This window comes from Bos taurus, chromosome 9 (assembly GCF_002263795.3).
Source record: "Bos taurus isolate L1 Dominette 01449 registration number 42190680 breed Hereford chromosome 9, ARS-UCD2.0, whole genome shotgun sequence".
Lineage (NCBI taxonomy): Eukaryota > Metazoa > Chordata > Mammalia > Artiodactyla > Bovidae > Bos > Bos taurus.
The window spans coordinates 79677777-79701250 of NC_037336.1; the positions used below are offsets into that span (position 1 = coordinate 79677777).

The 23474-nt window shown below is 36.1% G+C and overlaps 1 protein-coding gene across 2 annotated transcripts in view; it reads left to right on the forward strand.

Annotated features, from left to right (window-relative positions):
• The window catches only part of VTA1 (vesicle trafficking 1), a 70714-nt gene extending 48167 nt beyond the window's left edge, over window positions 1-22547 (forward strand). Inside the window, 4 exon segments of one of the 2 annotated variants that reach the window (NM_001038045.2) lie at window positions 1861-1969; window positions 6824-7000; window positions 14733-14813; window positions 21230-22547. In NM_001038045.2, coding sequence (NP_001033134.2) covers window positions 1861-1969; window positions 6824-7000; window positions 14733-14813; window positions 21230-21375 — 513 coding nt within the window. In that variant the 3' untranslated portion in view covers window positions 21376-22547. 2 annotated transcript variants of the gene reach the window in all.
• Window positions 22548-23474: the final 927 nt, after the last annotated feature.

The window sequence follows — 23474 nt, forward strand, 5'->3', positions numbered from 1 at the left end:
TTAGCAGCCAGAAAGATGTTAGGGAAAACAGAATATAGTGTCATAAAACCAGAAATAGAATGTTTCACAAAGTTTGGATGGTCTCATGTTTAATATGCTGCTGACAAGTTTGGTAAGATGATGCCTGAAAGTGTTGGTTGGATTTACTAGCGTGTGGAATAGGCTTTTGGTGACGTTAGCAAGAGCAATTCCTCAGTCGAACTGACTACTTAAAATTAAGTAAGGTAGAGACTGCCATGCGTGGGCACAGAACAGGAAAGATCCCCTGGAGTGAATTGAATGATAAAGAACTGAAGACTTTAAATATGGATGCTTCTGAAAAGCTTCTTTGTGAAGTAGAGCAAAATATAATTGTACCTGGAAGAAAATTAGAATCAAAGTATGGAACTTTTTAAGGAATTGAATATATGAGATAATTATTAAGAGAAGAAAAATTAAATATGCAAGTTCAGTCATTTGGAGGGTTACTTTTTTTTAGGTTTTTATATACTACTTACCTAGGGCTTCCCAAGTGGCACAGTGGTAAAGAATTTGCCTGCCAATGCAGGAGATGCCAGACAGGTTTGATCCCTGGCCAGGAAGATCCCCTGTAGCAGGAAATAGCAACCCACTTCAGTATTCCTGCCGGGAAATCCCATGGGCAGAGGGGCCTGGCGGACTACAGTCCATGGGGTCACAAAGAGTCTCTTCTGACTGAGCGACCGAGTACACAGACACCAATACTGCTAGTTGATGGTGTGGTGTAGTGTTAGTCACTCAGTCATGTTCGACTCTTTGCGACCCCACGGACTGTAGCCCGCCAGGCTCTTCTGTCCACGGAATCGTCCAGGCAAGAATACTGGAGTGGGTTGCCATTCCCTCTCCAGGGGATCTTTCCGACCCAGGGATCGAACCTGGGTCTCCTGCATCACAGGCAGATTCTTTACCGTTTTAGCTACAGAGACGCACTTATCTACAGCAGTATGTAAAGAATCTCACATTACAGAATACTCAACTGAGTATCTGGACCGTATGCAGTACTTGTAGTTATTGATGACTTAATGGATCTTTACAACAGGCTAATTACAGTTGTTTTCAACATGACAAAGTCATGTGCCTTCTCCAGCTTTCCTGTACATACAAATCACCAGAGGGGGGGAAGGGTGTCTTGATAGAGTATTTTGGTTCAGTGGGTCTCAGTTGGACTTGAAGAGTGCATTTCTAACAGGCTCCCAGGTGATAGCAATACCACTGATCCATGACTATAGAAAAAGTATTAAGAAACAAGCGGTAACTAGCAGGTTTTTCACTGATTTCCAGTTCTCTTTCCAGCGACCCTGTGCTGTATTATTTCCCCCTTTTTAGCACTGAGGTAGGTGATGTTTAGAGCTGTTGAATAACACGAGTTAAAAGGTAAAGCTTGCCTAGCTGCCAGTCAGCTGTTCATGTGTTTGCTTTGGCCACTACAGCATCTTAGTTTTTGTCGATTTGTACAGATAAGTTTTCCCTCTTTAGTGAAAATTGCTGTTTTCCTTTATATTTAATTTTAAATTCCATTTGACCTCTCTCTCCTACGCATTAAGACTTGCAAGTTCGTTGGAGGGACACTCCCATAGTCCCATTGTAGTCCTTTTCTGAAACATGAAACCTTAAAAGAGAACTAGTTATGTGTCTTGAGGAAGATGGCTTTTCACAAAGTTTGTCATGCCCTAGGCAGTTGGTAGAATCCAGTGATGAGGTGGGGAGATTGCCAGAATATTCCAGAGCTGTACCATGCAAAAATAGGTTTTATCTGGAAGTATGATATCGGTCATCATAATGTATAGTTTTATTTGACTTCTTTACTGCAGCCTAACATTGACATAAAAATGTTTCTTTTAGAATGTGAAACACAGAAAGTATGCAAGGTGGAAGGCCACATATATTCATAATTGTTTAAAGAATGGAGAGACTCCTCAAGCAGGGCCTGTTGGGATTGAAGAAGATAATGGTATGTATTTATATAAGTGAAATGATTTAGTGGAATCATAACTGTTCAATATATTATTATTCAGAATTTTTGGAAACCATTTTATTTCCTTCATCAGGTCCAAAATCAGGTGTAAAATTATAAACTTAGGGACAAGTGAAAAATTAAGGCAGAACTGCTCAATATCTGTTTGTGTCAACAACAGAATGGCTTGGTTTTCTCCTGCATCTGATCAGATTTCACTGCTACATGGGACAGGTGGTCCTTTCATAATCTATAAAATGTTTCCAATCCATAGAGAAAACTGAAAACTTATTTTTTAATAAGGTGAGTTTTGGAGGGGGAAGGGGGGGTAGGTAATACTTTCACAAAATTTGTAATAGAGTATGTAAAAAATATTGAGTGAATTTCTCATTTCCACCATAGTCTTTATTATCCCAGATTCTACTGAAACCAAAAGAAGTAAATATTTTTTTAGTATTTTGTATATCTTTATAGAAATTATTTTTTAATAAATTACTAGTAAATAGGAATATATATCCTCACTTTGTTAACACAGTTGGTAATATACACACTGTTCTATTGATGCATCTGGGTGGTTGGCTTATTTATGCATTCACTTAAGAGGTCTATTTAGAATTTTATAATACCATTCAGTTAAAAAAAGCAGCACCATAGTTGTACATGTAGCTACTACATGTAAACTCTTGCAACTCTTCTAGAATGCAAGCTTTCATATAGCATTTCAAGTGAATTTTTTGCTATTTCTGAAGAACACTTGTTTAATCTTTAGATAGCCTTTTATATATAGCACACCCTCAGAAATCTTTGACACTTGATGTTATTCTTGTTTGCAAAAGAGGAAACTAAGGTTTCAAGTTTTAGCTGTCCAGATTTCATAGACCCACAGAGAAGGGAACCAGAAATGGAGTTCTTACTCTTTAAGTCCTATGCTCTTTTTACTAACACTACAGCGTGTATACTGTAATACTAAGTTGTTATTAAGTGTTTAAAGTTGACTGTTCTACAGCATGATTAAGTTTTGGGCTTATTTACATCACAATAGTGAAATTGGATTTTTTAAAGTTTATCGCCACAACTTTATTTCTCACTTTTTCATTTAATATTTTGGAATGTTTTGCATACTTTTCTCCCTGCTTTAATGCTGTCCATTGTCAGAATGTTTTATGTCACTACTGCTTTGTACAGAACAACTAGTCATTTCCAGTTGTCCAAAAGAAAAGATCTGAGATCCTTAGCCTAACAGGCAAGACTCACCATGATATGGCACCGACCTACCTTACCGTCTTTATTTCCTCCTCCTGTCTCCTGTTGGCTTAGCCTGCTAGGGCTGCCGCAGCAAAGTACCATAGACTGAACGGCTTAAACAAAGGGTATTTATTTTCTCACAGTTATGGAGTCTGGAAAATCCAAGATCAAGGGCCAGCAGTTTGGTTTCTGGTGAGATGTTAATGTGATTACTCCTTGAAGAAGTTCAAGGGCAATTAGATATTCTGCCCAAGATTTCAAAAGAAAGGTCTAGGCTAAAAGTGATATTTTGGAGTTGTCAGTTTAAAAGGAAGAAGTGAACCTAAATTAAATATTGGATAACCCAAGGAGAATGGATTGCTTAAGAATTAAAAGCAAAGATGGAACCAGCCTTTCTTCACCTTTACTAATCCTATTAGATTAGAAACTGAAGCAGAGGCACTTCTGTTAATTTAAGTAAGGTACATACACATACATGTAGTAAATGTAAAAAGACATGTAATATTCATAATTTCAGACATTTGATTTATGTCTCAATTCTTAAATACACATTGAAAATGAAAATATCTTAAAAAAAAGAAAATGAAAAAATCTTTGTTGTTTTAAACATATCATTATACTCTTCAGTAGTATTTCAGAGGTGTCATTCTAGACACATTGAAATACCTAATGATCAATTTGTTTTTCATGTACTCTGAGGATCAATGACTTCTCTCATCTTAAAAATTTTAATTTCTCTTGAAAGTAGGAAGTGTTACATTTTGATCATTATCATGGTCTCTTTTGTTCTGAAATGGTTATTTTAGGTCCTCTATAATATTGTAGATTATTAAGTACATACTATATAATTTTTGTTTTAATTTCCCAAAATTAGCTTAAACTGAGTTTGTAGTTTTTATTCATTATTTTCATTCCATTTTATAGAGCTTCTGGGTAGTACAAAATTGTTAGCTATAGAATACTAATAATCCTTTAAAATATAAAAGAGAATATTTTCACTATATACTTTTCAACCTATTAAATAATTTAAAATGTGGCCTGGTGTCATAATTAGGTGTTAATGTCGTAACATCTAACAGTGTCTGCTTAGAAATGGCTTATGGGTCTAAAAGAGGATGTCATGAAATCTGAATACGTATTCAAAACCTTTTCTTTAAAACTGATTTTTCTTTTTCTCAATGTAGCATTGTATTCCTTGTATTATTAAATTTTACAAGATATTCTAGGTATAAAAGATACTATGTTTAATAAAAGTCTAATTTTCTGTTGTTCTATAAGTCTAGTAAAGCTAGTAAAAAATAATAGATACTAGGAACTCCCCTCATGGTCCAGTAGAAGCTTCCACTGAGCTTCCAATGCAGGGGACATGTGTTCAGTCCCCGGTTGGGAAACTAAGATTGTATATGCTGTGCAGTGCAGCCAAAAAATAAATACTGTACCTTTGTTAGTTTAGAGGAAGAGAAAAAAAAATATTCTTATTTTTGAACAGTACTGTATTACCATATTGTCTAAAAGTACAGAAGGAAGTCATACAATTGATACAAAAAAGCATTCTAGGAAAAATTTAGGCTTAGCTGAAGGGGAATCTGTTAACATTCAAACCCTTGAGTTTCCACATCCACTTGCTTTCAGTATCTGCAAAATGGTATTCTTTTTAAATGGTCAACATTAACCTATACTTCAGCAATAAAAACTAATGAAGGTAATTTTGAGTTTTTCTTCTTTTTTTTTTTTTTTTTTTTCATTATGACTACATTTTTCTCCATGGCCTTGAACTTATTTATAGTATTTGCTTTAGAGTTATTTTCCACTAATTTCAATATCTGGGTCACATCAGGGTCTTTTCCTGTGTCTCTTTTTCACCTGCATCTGGTCACATTTTCATCCTCTCCCCTCCCCCCGTATCTCTAATTTTTGTTATTGATAACCTTTGTAGCTCCTCTGCATTCAATTATCTTCCTTTGCAAAGTCTTGATTCTTGTTCTAGCAGACAATTAACTTGCCTAAACTGCCCCTCTTTTGTTTCAGCTTTAAGGCTGTTGCTTTCTTCAGGGCTCCTTAGACCCTTCCCTGAGTCTGCCTGCATAATTTAAGGGCCATATAGGTATTTAGTTGAGGTTCATACAAGCATTTCAAGGCTCACTTCTCTGCAACTCCTTTTTTTGCATACTTTTGGGTGCCCTCAGGTGAAAAGCGACATGAAAGCAAACCTTCCCTGGTGAGATTTCTTCTGTCAGGGCTCATCTTCATTCTAATTTCTACCAACTTTTTTTTTTTTTTTGGTAACATTTTATTTTGTATTGGGGTGGAGCTCATTAACAATGTTGTGACAATTTCATGTGAACAAGGAAGAGTCTCAGCCATATATGTACATGTGTCCCTTCTCCGCCATACTCCCCTCGCAACTTGGCTGCCACGTAACATTGAGCAGAGTTCCATGTGCTACACAGTAGGTCCTTGTTAGTTATCCATTTTAAATATAGCAGAGTGTGCATGTCTGTCCAAACTCTCTTAAATGTCCTTTGTTCACTCTCCAGTGTCTTTATGTTTGTTTGTTTTTTTCCTTCCCAGGATGTTTGTGTTAGAGTTCTCTAATATGGGAACAAATTATGTTAGTATATATAACATCTACAAGTTCACTTAGTAAAATTCCCAAAAGTGGCTAACTCTTTATTACTCCTTTCTACATAGACAGCTCAATGTGAAATTTCATTCCTTTGTTTTTGTTGATTAATTTGTTGAATGACAAACACACAGGTAATCATTTAATAGCTAGTAAACAATAAATCTTGAGTAAAAGGCAGCTGTCAGAAAATAGAGCTCTTAGGGAAAGCATAAATGTGGTATGTTTTGCTGAAAAGTCCTTTTTTTCCCATAAATTTTAAGAATGAGTTTAAAGAATTTACTTTTAAGAAAAATATAATATATGCATAGATCTTACAGAGTTGGAAAGTATTAATTTAAAGAAATGTTATTCATATTGCCAGGGACAACTAAGTATTGTAAGAAAAGGAAAAAGTTAAAACAATTATTTTAAGAGAAGCTGCGTATCGACTGTATTAAATAGAATTGCACTTGAAGGTCTGTCATGTTCATATATCAGAAGAATATTTGGCATTCTTATTTCAAAATACAGATTTCCTCAACTTACAATGGGGTAATATCCTGATAAACCCATCATAAATTTGAAATAACTATGATTTGAAATGCATTTTATAGCCTACCTTACTGAACATCATCGCTTAGCCCAGCCCACCTTAACCTACAGCTGGGCAGAATCATCTAGCACAAAGTCTATTTTGTAATACAGTGTTGAGTATCTCGTGTAATTTATTGACTAGTATACTGAAAGTGAAAAAGAGAATGGTTGTGAGTGTATCAGTAATTTACTTTTGTGATCTCGTGGCTGACTGGGAGCTGTGGCTCCCACTGCCCAGCATCAAAGAGAATACTATACCACTTACCGCTGCCTGGGAAAAGATAAAAATTCAAAGTATAGTTTCTACCAAAACCATATCACTTTTACACTACCGTTTTAAAAAAAAGACAAAACCATAAATCAAGAACTGTCTGGACCTCGTTTAACATTTCATGTATATCATATAGTAGATGTTGAGGAAAATGAAGATGCTGGAGCCACCTCTCTGCCCACTCAGCCACTTCAGCCGTCATCTTCCACATATGACCCAAGCAACATGCCATCGAGCAGCTATACTGGAATCCAGATTCCCCCCGGTGCCCACGCTCCAGCTAATACCCCAGCAGAAGTGCCTCACAGCACAGGTAGGAAGTTGAAACTTAACAGGTTTGAACTCTTCCTTTCATAAATAACAACTGCTCCTCTTATCTTATTTTTGCCTCATAATGATGGTCCTAAAGCACAAAGTGGTCTTTAAATTCCACTTGAACCCACAAAAAGAATCCTTTTCACTGAAGTTTTTTTAATTTATATATTTTTTAAATTGAAAGATATTTGCTTTACAATATTGTGTTCATTGAAATTTTAATACTAGTTGTATTTTAATTTTTTTAAAAATGACAGAATATTTATGTGTAATTGATTACTATTTACTATATATTTTATTAATAAGTAGAGTGTCTATGTCTATAGTGTCTCTATGTCTATAGTGTCCCTGGTGGCTCAGTGGTAAAAAATCTGCCCGCCAAGCTGGAGACCCAGGTTCCATTCCTGGCTTGGGATATCCCGTGGAGAAATGGCAACCCACTCCAGTATAGGAAATCCCATGGACAGAGGAGCCTGGTGAGCTAAGTCCATGGGGTTGCAAAAGAGTCAGATACAACTTGTACCACCACCACCGGGCCTCATAGTGTCTGTACTTTTCGTGTGTGTTTCCCTTTTCTTTTTCTTCCCCTCCCTTTCTTTCCTTTTCACTGCTGTTCAAGAATAGCACTGAAGTGAGTGGGTCTTATTTATAGGAGTGTCAGTCAGACTCCTACTATGATCACAAGATCCATTTTTCTCTTGACTCATTTCCCTAAGACCCTGCCTCTACCCTCAATATGGGTATTATTGGTGAAGGAGCCGGCTTTGAGGCACAGAATCTCAGTAGCACAGACAAGTGAAAGGAGGGGTTTCAGGTTTGTTTGTTTAATATTACAAACATGTCTAAAAATAAACCACCAAAGTGATATCTACTCTTTGGATAAATTAGTACTGCTGCTGCTAAGTCGCTTCAGTCGTGTCCGACTCTGTGCAACCCCATAGACGGTGGCCCACCAGACTCCCCCGTCCCTGGGATTCTCCAGGCAAGAACACTGGAGTGGGTTGCCATTTCCTTCTCCAATGCATGAAAGGGAAAAGTGAAAGTGAAGTCACTCAGTCGTGTGCAACTCTTCTCGACCCCATGGTCTGAAGCCTACCAGGCTCCTCCATCCATGGGATTTTCCAGGCAAGAGTACTGGAGTGGGGTGCCATTGCCTTCTCCAAAATTAGTACTATATACCTTGTTTTCATAGAAAAAAATAATCTGACAAAACTAGTTTCCAAGAATAAGTCAGTGTCAGTAGATAAATTGTTTAAAGTTGCAGACAGCTACTCCTTTGTTTTCTTGTATTGTTGACAGAGAATCACCTGTACTTCCAAATAGAAGGGCGTTTAAAACCGTAATTTAAATAAAGCTTAACTTTAATAAAATTTTTTTCCAAAAATTGTTTTTAAACTTTTACTTTTATCTCAGTCTATGAGTAATCTATGGTAGTAAAATATATATTTCAAAATGTTTAATAGAATAAAAGTTGCCTTTGAGCCTTGCTTTCTACTATTTCTGTTATTCACCGTTACTTCATTGACTTCCAGATTTTCAGCTTCTGTTTACCCAAACCGTTTAGGTTATTTTGCATGAGTTGAACAACATTTAAGTTTTCTATTTTGACCACTGTAGGTGTGTGATTAGTCTCTTCCCTCCTATTTTTCTCTTCCCTTCTATTTTAAAACTTTCAACTTCATATCATCTATAAATACCACAAACATTTTTGTCTTAAGCATATTGATGAACATGGTTGTTTTAATGCTGATCTCTTTTGTGTCATCATTCTCTAAATTTTACCCTGCCTGACTTTTCATTGCGTTATGGTCTATGTAATGGCATTAATAGACCAATTTGCATTAGTTTTGTAAGTAAAATTTCATGGAACATTGTTTTAAATATTTTATTATCTCTCAGGAATGTTCAGTATTTCCATTGTAGAATGAACTAAGCAAAACCAGCTACATACTTAGATGTATTTGCCTTCGATAAATACTGCTCGAATATACTAGTAAGTTTAAACACTGACCTAGAGCCTCCAACAGTCATCCTCACAGAAGGACAAAGTGAAAATAAAATGCACTTGGGAATCACATAGTATTTGTTACTAGTTTCTACTCCTTGTTAGACCACAAACTCTGCTGTTACCATCTTTTCTCTCTCTAGGTTTTTCCTCTTTCAAAATGAAATTAATCATACTTCTTATAGTTGTTTCAATTATTAAAGAGGAAAAAGTATGAAAATTGATTACTGTGTCTAACACAAAATCAGTGTTCAGCAAATTAGCTTCCTTTTTTTATAACCTTCCTTCCTATTTGTGTGCCAAAGAAAGGATATTTAATAGCAAGTTAATGAACACTTAAAATTATTTTGTGAATCAGGACAAGTGTCAGAGTTGTGGATAAGGCCTTGACCTTACAAAAAGATTGACTAAGGGTATTGTTGCTCAGTGTGTCTTAGGGCAGAGTTATGGTAGAGGCATATATGCATATATTTACATTGTGTGCTCCGCTGCTAAGTCTTGTCCGACTCTTTGCGACCCCATGGACTGTCACCCACCAGGCTCAGACTTTGTCCATGGGGTTTCCTAGGCAAGAATACTGGAGTGGGTTGCCATTTTTACATATTTACAGGATGTCTATAATCAAACATATGAGATGGAAAGTATACTTCTAGTAGGAGGGTTGTAACAGGTTGAACCATATGACAATGGTTCATAGGACAGAACAGACACAAACTTTGTGTCTGTTTTTGTACAACGGAGGTGATAGAACATGAATTTCATATATTCAAACTAACAGACTCCTGCTTAGAATATCCAGACATAAAGATAGATATCAAGAAGTAGTCTTCTATTTATTTTAGGAAGTTTTCTGGCATAAATAGTTCATTTCGATCCATTTAAATGTGGCATTAGCCTTATTTTTTTTTCCCCACTTATGTTCTTTAGCATGAGGCATAAAATTGAAAATCTTAGAATTGCTTTAAGGCATCAGGTATATGTTCTTACAGACTTAAATAGTTATTGTGGCTATTTCATAAACTTACGCTAACAGAACTATATTAGATAGTGGTATCCCTAATTTTCAAACTAAAGAAAAGCCATTATCCTGAAAAAATATACATACTAGCATAGCTAATAAGTGACAGTCCTAGAATTGGAACCCAAGTCTTTCGGATTTCATGTTTTTGTCACCTCCCTTCTATGTCCCTTCCTCTGAAAAACTAAAGTTCTATCAGATTAAAACCTACATTTCTCATAATATTTTTCTCCTTAAGATTGGCTTAGATATGGAAATAACCTGTTTGCTGGCAAATTTTTCTATTACATTTAAAACAGTTTTAAAAAATTAGTTCATGGTTACCCAATAGAAAATGAAATAACATTGTCAGTTTATAAATATAGCAGATGTTTCCCTTCTTACTCACTTCAAGAATGATTTACTTTCTCTCATATAAAGGTCCAGGATGTACTTTTATCAAAGGGAAATCCTTAAGATAGCTGCAAAGAATAGTATGTACTAATATACAGTGTTTAGTTCTTCCACAGAAAAGCAAAGAGGGTGCAAGGAGGGCGGGTTTAGTGATTAAACAGCCAAGTGTTTGGTTCTTTGTGCTTTTACCGCTGTGTTCTATCAGATAGAGGTCATACAGCCTACCGTTTTTTCCTTCTCTTGAAATACGCTTTCTACAGTCTGTAAATATCGAGGAAGAACATCTCAGTAGTAAGTCTAAATAGATGAAAAATTAGTTTAGAATTAATGCAAACCTTATAATTATAAAGGCAGCTCACCTCATATCTAGATCAAAAACTTAGCTCTTTTATTGTTGTTCTTTTAAGTGACAGAAGGACTGCATTTGAGCTCTGCTGTCCAGCCTTCACAGTGTTTTGTTTTCTGGCCTGACTGTTTCTGTCAGCACTATTTTCCATGATTATTCTGAAGTTTACTCAACCCACTGTTCCTACATTTGCTTACAGTGTTCCTCGTAGTTACCATGTCTTTCTCTTTCACTGCCTCTTCAAATGTTAATGCCATTCAGGGTTTTGTTTAATTATACTTCTTGCATCATCTCCTCGAGTTTTCTTCCAACACTCATTTCTCTTTTTCTAGAATTCCTACACCATGCAGTCAGGAGAACAATTTAGTACTTAATTAGAAGTCATAAAGTATTTAATTTTTAAGTGTATATAAACTCATCAAATAGGCTGTGTAAAAACCATCTGCTAAAAAAAATTAGCCAGAAGTTACTTGTTAACATTTCCTTTTTGTCAAGTGATAGAAATTTCCAACACACTTCTGCCTTCCCTAGGATTGTTTTTATGGTGACATCACTCCAACATATTGTAATATAACAGGCTACAACCAGTTTGCAAAATAACAAGTGAAACCTTTACAAATTGAGGTAAGAAGGAAAAATAAGTAACTTAGGGCATTTTAAAAAAATAAATTAACATAAACTAAAAACCATTCTTACTAATTTAACTGGTGTTTATACACTTAGTTGAGCCTCTGCTAGGCCCCCACAGGAACATGTCATGGTAACTGCCAAGAACATAGGCCTTGGTCCCTATACATGGAGACAGATGAGAAGCTGTGTTTTCTCACTGCTGCGTAAGACTTGTTGAGCAGCCTATACTGTCAGTTCAAGCTTTGGTTGAATGACTCTGATCAGAGTTCTTAATAAATGCAGACTATTTGTGGGGTTTTCTTTTTTTCGTATCACTCAAATAAAATTTTATTATAATACATAATGGTCTTCCCAGGTGACGCTAGTGGTATAAAACCCACATGCCAATGCAGGAGACATAAGAGACGCAGGTTCGATCCCAGCGTCCAGAAGATCCCCTGGAGGAGGAAATGGCAACCAACTCCAGTGTTCTTATCTGGAGAATCCCACGGACAGACAAGCCTGGCAGTCTACAGTCCATGGAGTCACAAAGAGTCGGATATGACTGAAGCAGCTTAACACACACACACACATAATACATAATAGATTATCTCTGTAAATTCTCTTTTGTTCTTGTTAAGTAATATTGCCTACTTAATAATCTGGAGATGTGCAAGGAAGCATTTAAAAATTAATGCAGGATGCTGACCAAGGAAACTTTGCCTTCTCCATAGAGAAAGAGGTTTGTTAGGAGGATTTTAATATACTCAGAAACACAAATTACTTAGTAAGAAGTGACATTGATATCCAGATTATATGTGAAGAGTTGTCAACTTACTCTTTTTTTCTTAAAATCTGTGTGAAAAATATATGTAGTCACCTACCTTTGTTTTTATGCTCAGCTGCTTCAACTGCCTGGACTTCACTAGGTAGTTTCTAAAGAGCCCTGTTGAATCTTGCATTCTAAGTTAAAAAAAAAAATTATTTTGTGTAATTATTTGCCTTTGAAAGTTCAAGTCTTATGGGAGAATTATGTCATAAGTTTATAACTTAATAAATTTTGTTAGGCCTTCCCAGGTGGCACAGTGGTAAGAATCACCCTGTCAGTGCAGGAGACCCAGGAGACATGGGTTTGATCCCTGGGTCAGGAAGATCCCATGGAGGAGGAAGTGGCAACCCACTCCAGTATTCTTGCCTGGAAAATTCCATGGACAGAGGAGCCTGGTGGGCTAGAGTCCCTGGGGCTGAAAAGAGTTGGACAGGACTGAGCTACTATGCACACACACATATATATATTTTGTTAGCATTTTTTAAATCAAGCAAAACATAGTTGTTGAATTGGTCAATTTAAATTTGTATGTCTCTTGACTTTGCAGTTATATAATTTTTCCTATAAATAAATTCATACATATATATGTATACACTGTATAAGATTATTTGCTGGTATTAGCTATAGCAGAAGATTGGAAACAACCTAAATGTCCTCAGTGATGGATAGCATTATAAAATGTGTGTTCATGTATGTAATAGAACACCATTATATATACCCATTAAAAAGAACAAGGCAGATTTATATATTTTAATCTGGAATTATTGCTAAGGCATATTACGTGAAAAATGCACAGAACAGTACAGTATGCAGACATATTACCATTAGCAAAATCTTAATATATTAACAACACATATGCTGAAGTATGCCTTCTCCACAGAGTGAGAAGTTTGACCAGAGATTTTGATTTAGGCAAGAACACAGATTTCTTAGCAAAGTACATTTCTTTATTATTACATACATACACTGATCTGAAAACACGCATATTTTTGTGTGACTAGAAGGGTGCCCTAGAAACTAGTGATAGCCCTCAAGTGGACTAGAATGAGAGGTAAGCGTTTCACTTTTTTCCACCCTTTTTTCGGGGTTTATTTGTTTGGTTTTTGGCTACTTAAAATTTGTACTTTTCATCCATACCCCTTTGGAAATTTTTGTTCCGTTTTTAATTTAAAAGCAGGATTGGTATGACTTAATAAAAATAGCACCAAGGCTGTGAAAGTGAAACTAGTTTGCCAAAACAAAATTGAATGATATAAAATAGTATATATTTAAACTGTTTTTCCTTTGGGTGGGAAATAATCAGATCAGATCAGTCGCTCAGTCGTGTTTGCGTGGGAAATAATAAGGTCCTTCAAAGTCAAGAAGTCCTTCAAGTAAAATTCGTACCTGCAGAATATATTTGAGAACTTAAGTCAAACCATAGCTCTAGACTCTCATTGCCCCTAAAAACTCCCCAGTTGGTTTTCGCTCTCTCTCCCGCTCTTTCTTGTTGTCCTCGTGTCTTACCTACTTCACGCTACTGCTGTTTAGTCACTAAGTTACAGTCTGACTGTTTGCAACACCGTGGATTATAGCAAGCCAGGCTCCTCCGTCCATGGAATTTCCCAGGCAAGAATACTGGAGTGGGTTGTCATTTCCTTCTCCCGGGGATCTTCCCAACCCAGGGATCAAACTCTCATCTGCTGCTTGGCAGTCAGAGTCTTTACTACTGAGCCACCTGGGAAGCCCCTACTACACATTGCCTATTCAGATTGAACCTCTTGGCCTGGGGCAGAAGAGTCCTGCTTTTCCTTTGAGTCTGTTGATTGAGAGTAATCAGCTTTTCTTCTTCATTTGCTTTCTTATTGATTGAATCATCTTGTTAATTGAAACTCTGGAAGTTTCAACAGTTTATGTTAATTTTTTAGATGATTAATAGTCTTTAGTATATTACTTAGCATTAATTAAGAATGCTAGTTATCCACTGAATATGATAGTCATGACAAGTTCTAATAGGAAGTCATAACTAATTGCTTCTTCGGTGTGTAAAATACTGTCTTAAAAACATATAAACTGGAAAATTGGAATATATAATTTTTAAATTTCATTGACAGAGATGAAATGGGACTCATTCCATAAGTTAAACTAAATCATAATTATATCCTATCTTGTCCTCAAAATTATTCAACTATTTAAGAAATTAAAAGGTAGGAATAGAATCTGTTACTTCTACAGATATATGGTAAGCTTTATTGAGAAGCACCTTTAAGAAGTAGATGTGATAGAAAATGCAAAATATATAATAAGAATATATATTGCCTCATAACACATCTATGTAAATGCTCAAAATATATTTTTCTGCATATTTCCTCTACCAGCCTCCAACATCAAATAAGATGTATATCAAATTACAGTTCATTGAGATTTCAGGAAAGTAATTAAGTGAAGTAATGAGATTCTTCCATGATCCTCTGAGTGCTTTCCTAGTATATAATTAAGAGGATTGAGGGTGTAACACTTGTGTACTCATTTGTGGTTTTCTGATTTGCAGGTGTAATAAGTAACACTATCCAGCCTACTCCACAGACTATTCCGGCCATTGATCCTGCACTCTTCAGTACAGTTTCCCAGGGTAAGTCAGCTATTTTATGAGGTATAGTGTATCTCCTATTTCGGGTCATTGTTTTGTGCTTTTATCTTGGGATGACTATATTTGAATGTCTGGGTGATTTGAAATACACTTCTTTAAATGTCTTTATTTGCCAAATTCTCCAATAAACCAAGATTATTTCTTAGATCAAAAATATTTAAATCCAGAGGCATTCCCCACCGCCTTTTTTTTTTAAACAATTCCTTTTTTTATGTACTGCTGGATATAGTGGTACAAACATGTAACCAAAGCTATCGTGGAAGCTTCTGTTAGTTTAGTTCAAGATTACCTCGTGATTTGATTATAATCTTCTTTACCTGCACTGAGTTAGTAGATTATCTAAGAAGAGAGAAACTAACCATAGTTGAAGATAGAAGTCTCTGAGGATTGTTATTTTGACTGATTGGTTCATAGGCTAAGTGATGAGTTTATTAATTCCAATCTTTCTAGCTTTTCTGGAAAGAAACAGAACAACTCGGGTGTTCTCTTTGTTTAATTTAGTCTTTTTCAGAATTTTCTTCATATGTCTGATGAGATTAGTCCTTTTATATGTAAGATGAAGACCTTGATTGGTTACTTTCAGTAGCTGTCATTGAATTTCCCCTGATGTTATGTCTGCAGGTCTGTTTTCCCACTTGATTTTTCTGTTCTCGCTTGTGAAAACAGGCTATTCAGCTTCCTCCTGCATCTCAGCCATGGATGAAAAGATTTTTTTCTTGGAGGGGAATGGCAAGGGGTGTACCGCACATACCTTGTCAGTCCTAGCTCCATCTAGGAGGTCAATTCCATGATTTTAGAGAGACATTCTCTATGTTTTTAACCTAGAGTGTCATGTGAGAGATGGGAATGCAGTAGGGCTAAGGATGCGCACGTATGCAGAGGCTGATAGAGTGAGGAAGGTGAGACTGATGGAGTAAAGACCCCTAACCCCACTCCTCATATAGCTAGACCATCTCTGAAGTTTCTCTGGGTAAGCTCCACATAAAGGCCTCCTATAAACATATTTTGAGTTGGAATGTTTTTCCACTCTTATCTAACAGCATGTGTGTTAGCCACTCAGTTGTGTGTGACTGTTTGCAACTCCATGGACTGTAGCCCACCAGTCTCCTCTGTCCATGGAATTCTCCAGGCGAGGGTACTGAAATGGGTTGTCATTCCCTTCTCCAGGACATCTTCCTGACGTAAGGATCAAACCCAAGTCTTCTGCATTACAGGCAGATTCTTTACTGTCTGAACCATCAGGGAAGGCCATCTAATGGCATACCTCCATTTAATTTCTAGTTTTCTAGAAATTTCTTTAAATCTCATCAGTTACCTGTTCCAGTTTTTACACTCTTTGACTTCACTGCTTTTCCTTCCATTTTAGGATTTATTTCCTTTTGTTTTACCTTATCATTTTAATATGGTTTCAGAAGAAAAAATTACATATGCTAAGTCTGCCATCTTACCCAACCAAACTGTCAGGTATGAATGCAGAATAAATATTGTTAAATATGTAAGGATTCTGAAGTTTCACCTACCACATACCATTTCTAAAGAAGTTACCAGAGGATATACTCCATCAAGAGAAGAGTGATAACCAAGAAAAGAAATATGAGATATAAGAAATGGTGGAATTAATCTTACGTCACCTAACAGGAAAAATCCCATTGACAACTTTTCCATAGGCTTGAAAAGCAGTTGCTCTAAAATTAGAAAATCAAATCCCCCCCTCTTTTAAGAAAACTGAAGTGGATTCCATGCAATATATACAATAAAAAGCTATAGAATGTGAAAGAAATGGATAAGAAGCCATAGAATTTGTCTGCCAATAAGAACGAAAATATCCAAGAAAACATTTTAAATTGTACAAGAAATTTCAAGAAAGAAGCAAACTGAAATATGCCATGATTTTGAACAATAATAGAATTATGAAATATAAGAAAAGGGATTTTGTTTGACTTGGACACAAAGAACATTCTCCTTGAAATGGCATAGGCTTATCACAAACAGTATTTTATTCAAGACAGAATATGAATCAACACTGACAAGTTGAAGGTAAAGAGAGGTATTTCAAGAGGTTGAAAGGTGGAATAAAAGAAGGCTCTGTTTAGGGGGAGTGTCCAAAAGTAAAATGTTGAAATTTTTTCTAGAGTTGATGAAATGAGAAGACAGAAGTAAGCAACTAAGCAATTTGAAAAAAAAATAATAAATTTAGGAGGAGACAGGGTAAGAAAGAAGGAAAGAGTGTAAGTGGCTAAATCCTTTACCTTTTATAGCAGAGAGGAGGCCTTACAAATAGCTGAGAAAAGAAGAGATGCAAAAGGCAAAGGAGAAAAGGAAAGATACACATCTGAATCCAGAGTTCCAAAGAATAACAAGGAGAGATAAGAAAACCTTCCTAAGTGATCAATGAAAAGAAAACAAAAGAATGGGAAAGACTAGAGATCTCTTCAAGAAAAGTAAAGATACCAGGGGAACATTTCATGCAAAGATGGGCACAATAAAGGACAGAAACGATGTGGCCCTAACAGAAGCAGAAGATAGTAAGACGTGGCAAGAATACATGAAAGAACTACGCAAAAAAAGATCTTCATGACCAAGATAACCACAGTGGTATCATCACTCACTAGAGCTAGACATCCTGGAATGTGAAGTCAAGTGGGCCTGAGCAAGCATCACTGTGAACAAAGCTAGTGGAGATGATGGAATTCCAGCTGAGCTATTTCAAATCCTAAAGGATGATGCTGTGAAAGTGCTGCACTCAATATGCCAGCAAATTTGGAAAACTCAGCAGTGGCCACAGGACTGGAAAAGGTCAGTTTTCATTCCAATCCCAAAGAAAGGCAATGCCAAAGAATGCTCAAACTGCCACACAGTTGCACTCATGTCACACGCTAGCAAGGTAATGCTCTAAATTCTCCAAGCTAGGTTTCAACAGTTCATGAACCAAGAACTTCCAGATGTTCAAGCTGGATTTAGAAAAGGCAGAGGAACCAGAAATCAAATTGCCAACATCCACTAGATCATAGAAGAAGCAAGAGAATTCCAGAAAAACATCTACTTCTGCTTCATTGACTACCAAAGCCTTTGACTGTTTGGATCACAACAAACTGGAAAATTCTTTAAGAGATGGGAATAGCAGACCACCTTTCCTGCCTCCTGAGAAGTCTGTATGCAGATCAAGAAGCAATAGGAAAAACTGGACACAGAACAACAAACTGGTTCCAAATTGGGAAAGGAATACATCAAGGCTGTATGTTGTCACTCTGTTTATATAACTTATATGCAGAGTATATCATAGGATGTGCCAGGGTGGATGAAGCTCAGGCTGGAATCAAGATTGCCTACAGAAATATCAATAACCTCAGATATGCAGATGACACCAACCTTATGACAGAATGCAAAGAGGAACTAAAGAGCCTCTTGATGAAAGTGAAAGAGGAGAGTGAAAAAACTGGCTCAGTACTCAACATTCAAAAAACTAAGATCATGACATCTGGTCCCATCACTTCATTGCAATAGATAGGGAAAAAATGGAAGCAGTGAGAGACTTTATTTTCTTAGGCTCCAAAATATCACTGCAGATGGTGACTGCAGCCATGAAATTAAAAGACACTTGCCCCTTGGAAGAAAAGCTGTGACCAACCTAGACAGCTTATTAAAAAGTAGAGACATTACTTTGCCAACAAAGGTCCAAAGAATTGGTGCTTTTGAACTATGGTTTTGGAGAAGACTTGAGAGTCCCTTGGACTGCAAGGAGATCCAACCAGTCAATCCTAAAGGAAGTCAGTCCTGAATATTCATTGGAAGGACTGATGCTGAAGTTCCAATACTTTGGCCACCTAATGCAAAGAACTGACTCATTGGAAAAGACCCTGATGCTGGGCAAGATAGAAGGCTGGAGGAGAAAGGAAGGACAGAGGATGAGATGGTTGGATGGCATCACCGACTCAGTGGACATGAGTTTGAGTCAACTCCAGGAGTTGGTGATGTACAAGGAAGCCTGGTGTGCTGCAGTCCATGTGCTTACAAAGAGTCAAACATGACTGAGTGGCTGAACTGAAGTGAAAAACTTATAAATCAAGAAACAATGGTATAAGATTATCATTTGGAGTTAGGGAAATAACCTAGAGAAAACAAAATCATTATTTGGTTTAAAGAGAAATCCCTGTATCCCCAATTGATAAAACTATGCCTTTCCAAGGTTGACTTATCTGATCTTGACAGAGGACTGTTGTTCACTCATTAAGTCATGTTTGACTGTTTTCAGCCCCGTGGACTGCAGCACGCCAGGTTTCCCGGTCCTTCACTGTCTCCCAGAGTTTGCTCAAAATCATGTCTATTCATCAGTGATGATATCTAACCATCTCTTCCTCTGCCAACCCCTTCTCCTTTGCCTTCAATCTTTCCCAGCATCAAGGTCCTTTCCAGTGAGTCAGCTCTTCTCATCCAGTGGCCAAAGGATTGGAGCATCACCTATAGCGTCAGTCCTTCCAGTGAATATTCAGAGTTGATTTCCTTTAGAATTGATTGGTTTGATCTCCTTGCAGTCCAAGGGACACTCAAGAGTCTTCTCCAGCACCACAGTTTGAAAGCATCAATTCTTCAGCACTCAACCTTTATGGACCAACTCTCACATCCATACATAACTACTGGAAAAACCATAGTTTTGACTATATGGACCTTTGTTCACAAACTGATGGCTCTGCTTTTTTTTTTTTTTGGTCTGCTTTTTTAATACACTGTCTAGGTTGATCATAGCTTTCCTTCCAAGGAGCAAGCATTTTTTAGTTTTATGGCTGCAGTCCCTATCCACAGTGATTTTGAGGTACAGATGCAAGAGTTAGATTATGAAAGAGGCTGATCTCCAAAGAATTAACACTTTCCAATTGTTGTGCTGGAGAAGACTCCTGAGAGTCCACTGGACTGCAAGGAGATCTAACCAGTCAGTCCTAAAGGAAATCAATCCTGAATATTCATTGGAAGGACTGAAGCTGAAGCTCCAGTATTTTGGTCACCTGATGCGAAGAGCTGACTCATTGAAAAAGACCCTAATGCTGGGAAAGATTGAGGGCAGGAAGAGAAGCAGGTGACAGAGATGAGATGGACGGCATCATTGACTCAATGGACATGAGTTTGAGCAAACTCCCGAAGGTATTGAAGGACAGGAAGCCTGGCATGTTGCAGTTCATGGAGTTGCAAAGAGTCAGACACGACTTAGCGACTGAGCAACAACAACAATCTGTGATTCACAACAGTGAGGACCAACTATGATTGTAATCTTTAATACTCAACAAGTATTTGGAGGCTTTGTATATGTAGCACACTGGTCTAATTACTGTATGTAGATATATAAGTACATTATTTTAAAATCTTAAATTTAATGTTTAATTCTATGTGAACTTAATATTTTTTTAAGTGGGAGATAAAGTAAATATGGCTTTTTTATAGTCATTCATTGAAGTTATTCAACACTTACAAGTGCCTGAAAACTGGGTTAGAAACTTTAGGATACATTACTTCAGCATTCTTTTTTGAAAATTTTAGAAAATATTAATTTGGATAAGAATTTAGTATCAGAGTACCTAGAATTGCTACATACTTTGAAGTAGGACTTCAAATGCCAAAGTTTTCATTTTATGCTTTATTTTCTGGCAAAATTAAAAGCAACTAAAAGAAAAGCAATTATATTTATATATGTTCATTTAGAAAGGGAATCAAAATATATTATCTTTTCTTTATTCTGTACCCCCAACCTTCTGATCAGTTCTTAAGAGTCCTCATAAAAATTTCTAAAGAGAATGCTATTTATTTCCAAAGATAAGACACAAAGTCAGTTTTTAATTTCACTTTTAGAAATATATATTCAAATCTAAATCTTAGATTAAATATTTTCAGTATGATTTTTTTTTCACCCAAATTGTTTGGCTGGGTCTATCCATGTTAAACATATGTGTAGATAGAAAGCCTGATGAGAATCAGTTTTAAACAAAGAACTAATAAGGATTGTTGAAGTTTGATTGTGTAGTTTAATGGTATGTTTTAGTTAATCCTTAACCCTTTACATGCTTTAAAAAATTTAGATAATGTATGTAATATTTGCATAAAGTTTGTTGCTTAATTTTTTATTCATATGTATATTCTAGTTCAAATGAGGTTTGAATGTCTTAGACTGTGTGTATTGTTCCAGAAAAAGAGAGTCTCAGCAATTCTGACGTAAATACCAAAGCTGCTTTCCTTGTTTTTAAAAGCATAAAGAAAATTTATTCAGATACAACTAAGGGTTGGGGAAAGACCTTCATATTTTTATATAAACTTAAACATTTTCTGTAATCTTGAGTATAAGCATTTACCTAACCTAAATAACACTTTTTATATTCTTTACAAATATTTTCATTACTCTGTTTTTCTCTTAGGAGATATCCGACTAACACCAGAGGACTTTGCTAGGGCTCAGAAATACTGCAAGTATGCTGGCAGTGCTTTGCAGTATGAAGATGTCAGCACTGCAGTGCAGAATCTGCAGAAGGCCCTCAAGTTACTGACTACAGGCAGAGAATGAAGCCTTTGTACAACATCCATGCATTTTTGGCTTAAAGAACTAACAGTCCACTACTCTATCTTCAGCCTATCAGGAGCACAGTTTTAAGGAAGACTTCAGTTCCATTGACTTTAACAATGAAATCTGTGTCTGTGTATCAGATTCCTATTGAAGTATTCATCAGCAGCCTCAACCAGTTTTCATTGTCCATTTAGTGGATCCAATAGTCTCTGAGTGTATAGCTCTCTAATGTGAGCAAGGTCCTATAAATGCCCACTGAACCCTGCTTGTTCAAAACATGAAAACACTTCTATAAAATGTATTGGGAATTAGCTTTGTATCTTAATCTAAATAAATGAAGGAATCTTATAATCTATAATTTGAACAAACCGACCATAATCACTTTGCTATAAAATTCTGAACTTAACTTTTAATAAAGACTGCCAGAATATTCTAGATTAGAGATCATGTTTCTGTTTTCCTCAGGATTAATTAAACATATGGATGTTCTAAACTGTTAGATGAATCTGAAAGAGATTATATTCAAATTTCAATTTATACTCAAATGGAGCTATGCTAAAAAGTAAAATGTTCATGAAAGGAAAAAATAATGAAGTAAAGAGGTAGCATCAGTTCTAGATGTAAGAATAATGTTGGTTGCTTAACTGTTTTCCCTTACCCATTGACATTTAAGGTGAATTGGTATTTGCTTCCTAGGCAGTTTGACTGCATGTATTAGAGAATGAAAACAAGATGTTTGTAGTAATGCCTGGAAACTTGGTGCTTTTGAGTTAAGGTTCTCTGCTGCTATGGAATGGATTCCATAGAGTGTATAGCTATAAATGATGCAGGTTATAAGAACATGATTCTCAATTGTTGAGTTTATAAGTTTTTTGTGGGGAATTATGAACTTACTGTGTCACCTACATTTGTGCTGTGTAAAAAATAAATACAAGGTTTCTTTTAACTAGTTTGGCTTATTGCAGAGCCAGATATCATTTTTGCATGCTGAAATTGTCACTTTTTTAAAGTCAGACCATTTTTAAAATGAGAGAAATTTGGCAGATTTACCTGAAATTTATCTGATATATTTCATTCATTACACTGATATTTGGAATCTTTTAACATAGGGGTCAGCAAACTGTGGTCTGTGGGCTGGCCACTTGTATAAATAAAGTTTTATTGAAACTGAATTATATCTATTTATGTTTTGTGCTTGGTTTCTTTCCATGACTGCAGAATTATACGTCCTGCCAGTCTAAAATACATACTACTTGCTCCTTTATGGAAACGTTTGCTGACCCCTGTTCTAACAGTCTATTTGGAAGAAAATGAATCATTAACTCATAATGTCTTTCTGTTTTTCTTTGCATAAGTATAGTGCTATTGTATAGAGTTTGATAGAATGAATATGCTGAATATACAGTTTTAAATTATTATAAAAGCAACAAGCCCCCAAAAACAAGCCTCCTGAAAACTATTTTCATATCTTTCACAGCTAAATTCTTATAACATTTGTAGAGTTCAACATTTGCATCTGCAATTCCAGGGTTCTGATATAGATCTTTGGAACTTTATTGAAATAGAAAAATAACTTGGATGATCTTTTATGTTGTAAAAGGTAAATGTAAAATATGGCTCAGCAAATTTTAGTTCCGATCCTAACATGTCTGGCCACTGGGAAGAAAACTGTCACCTCCCATTTCACACACTCCCTGTTGCTCCCAGTTGGGAGAGCACATGGAGAGGAGAAGATGTATGAAAACCACAGAGAAGTGGGCTTTGTCATAGCAACTCCTGTCTGTAAAATGGAGGTGATACCACTAGCCACCTTAGAGTTCAATATGAAAAGTGAAATACTACACATGAAATACTCAGCAAATAGTAGCATTCCATAAATGTTTATTGTTACTAACATTAATGTTGCAATGATAATGTAAATTAATCATTAATTTCCTGAATATCAGGAAATTCCAGTTGTCTCTGCAGCCCATTACTTTAAAATCCTTTCTTGCAGGAAGAGATTGATCTATAAAGGTTTTTTAACTTTGTGATTCTGCATATAAAACCTGACAGGAGAAAGAAATTTTCTGACATATCACTAGGGTTAAGTAGTTTTC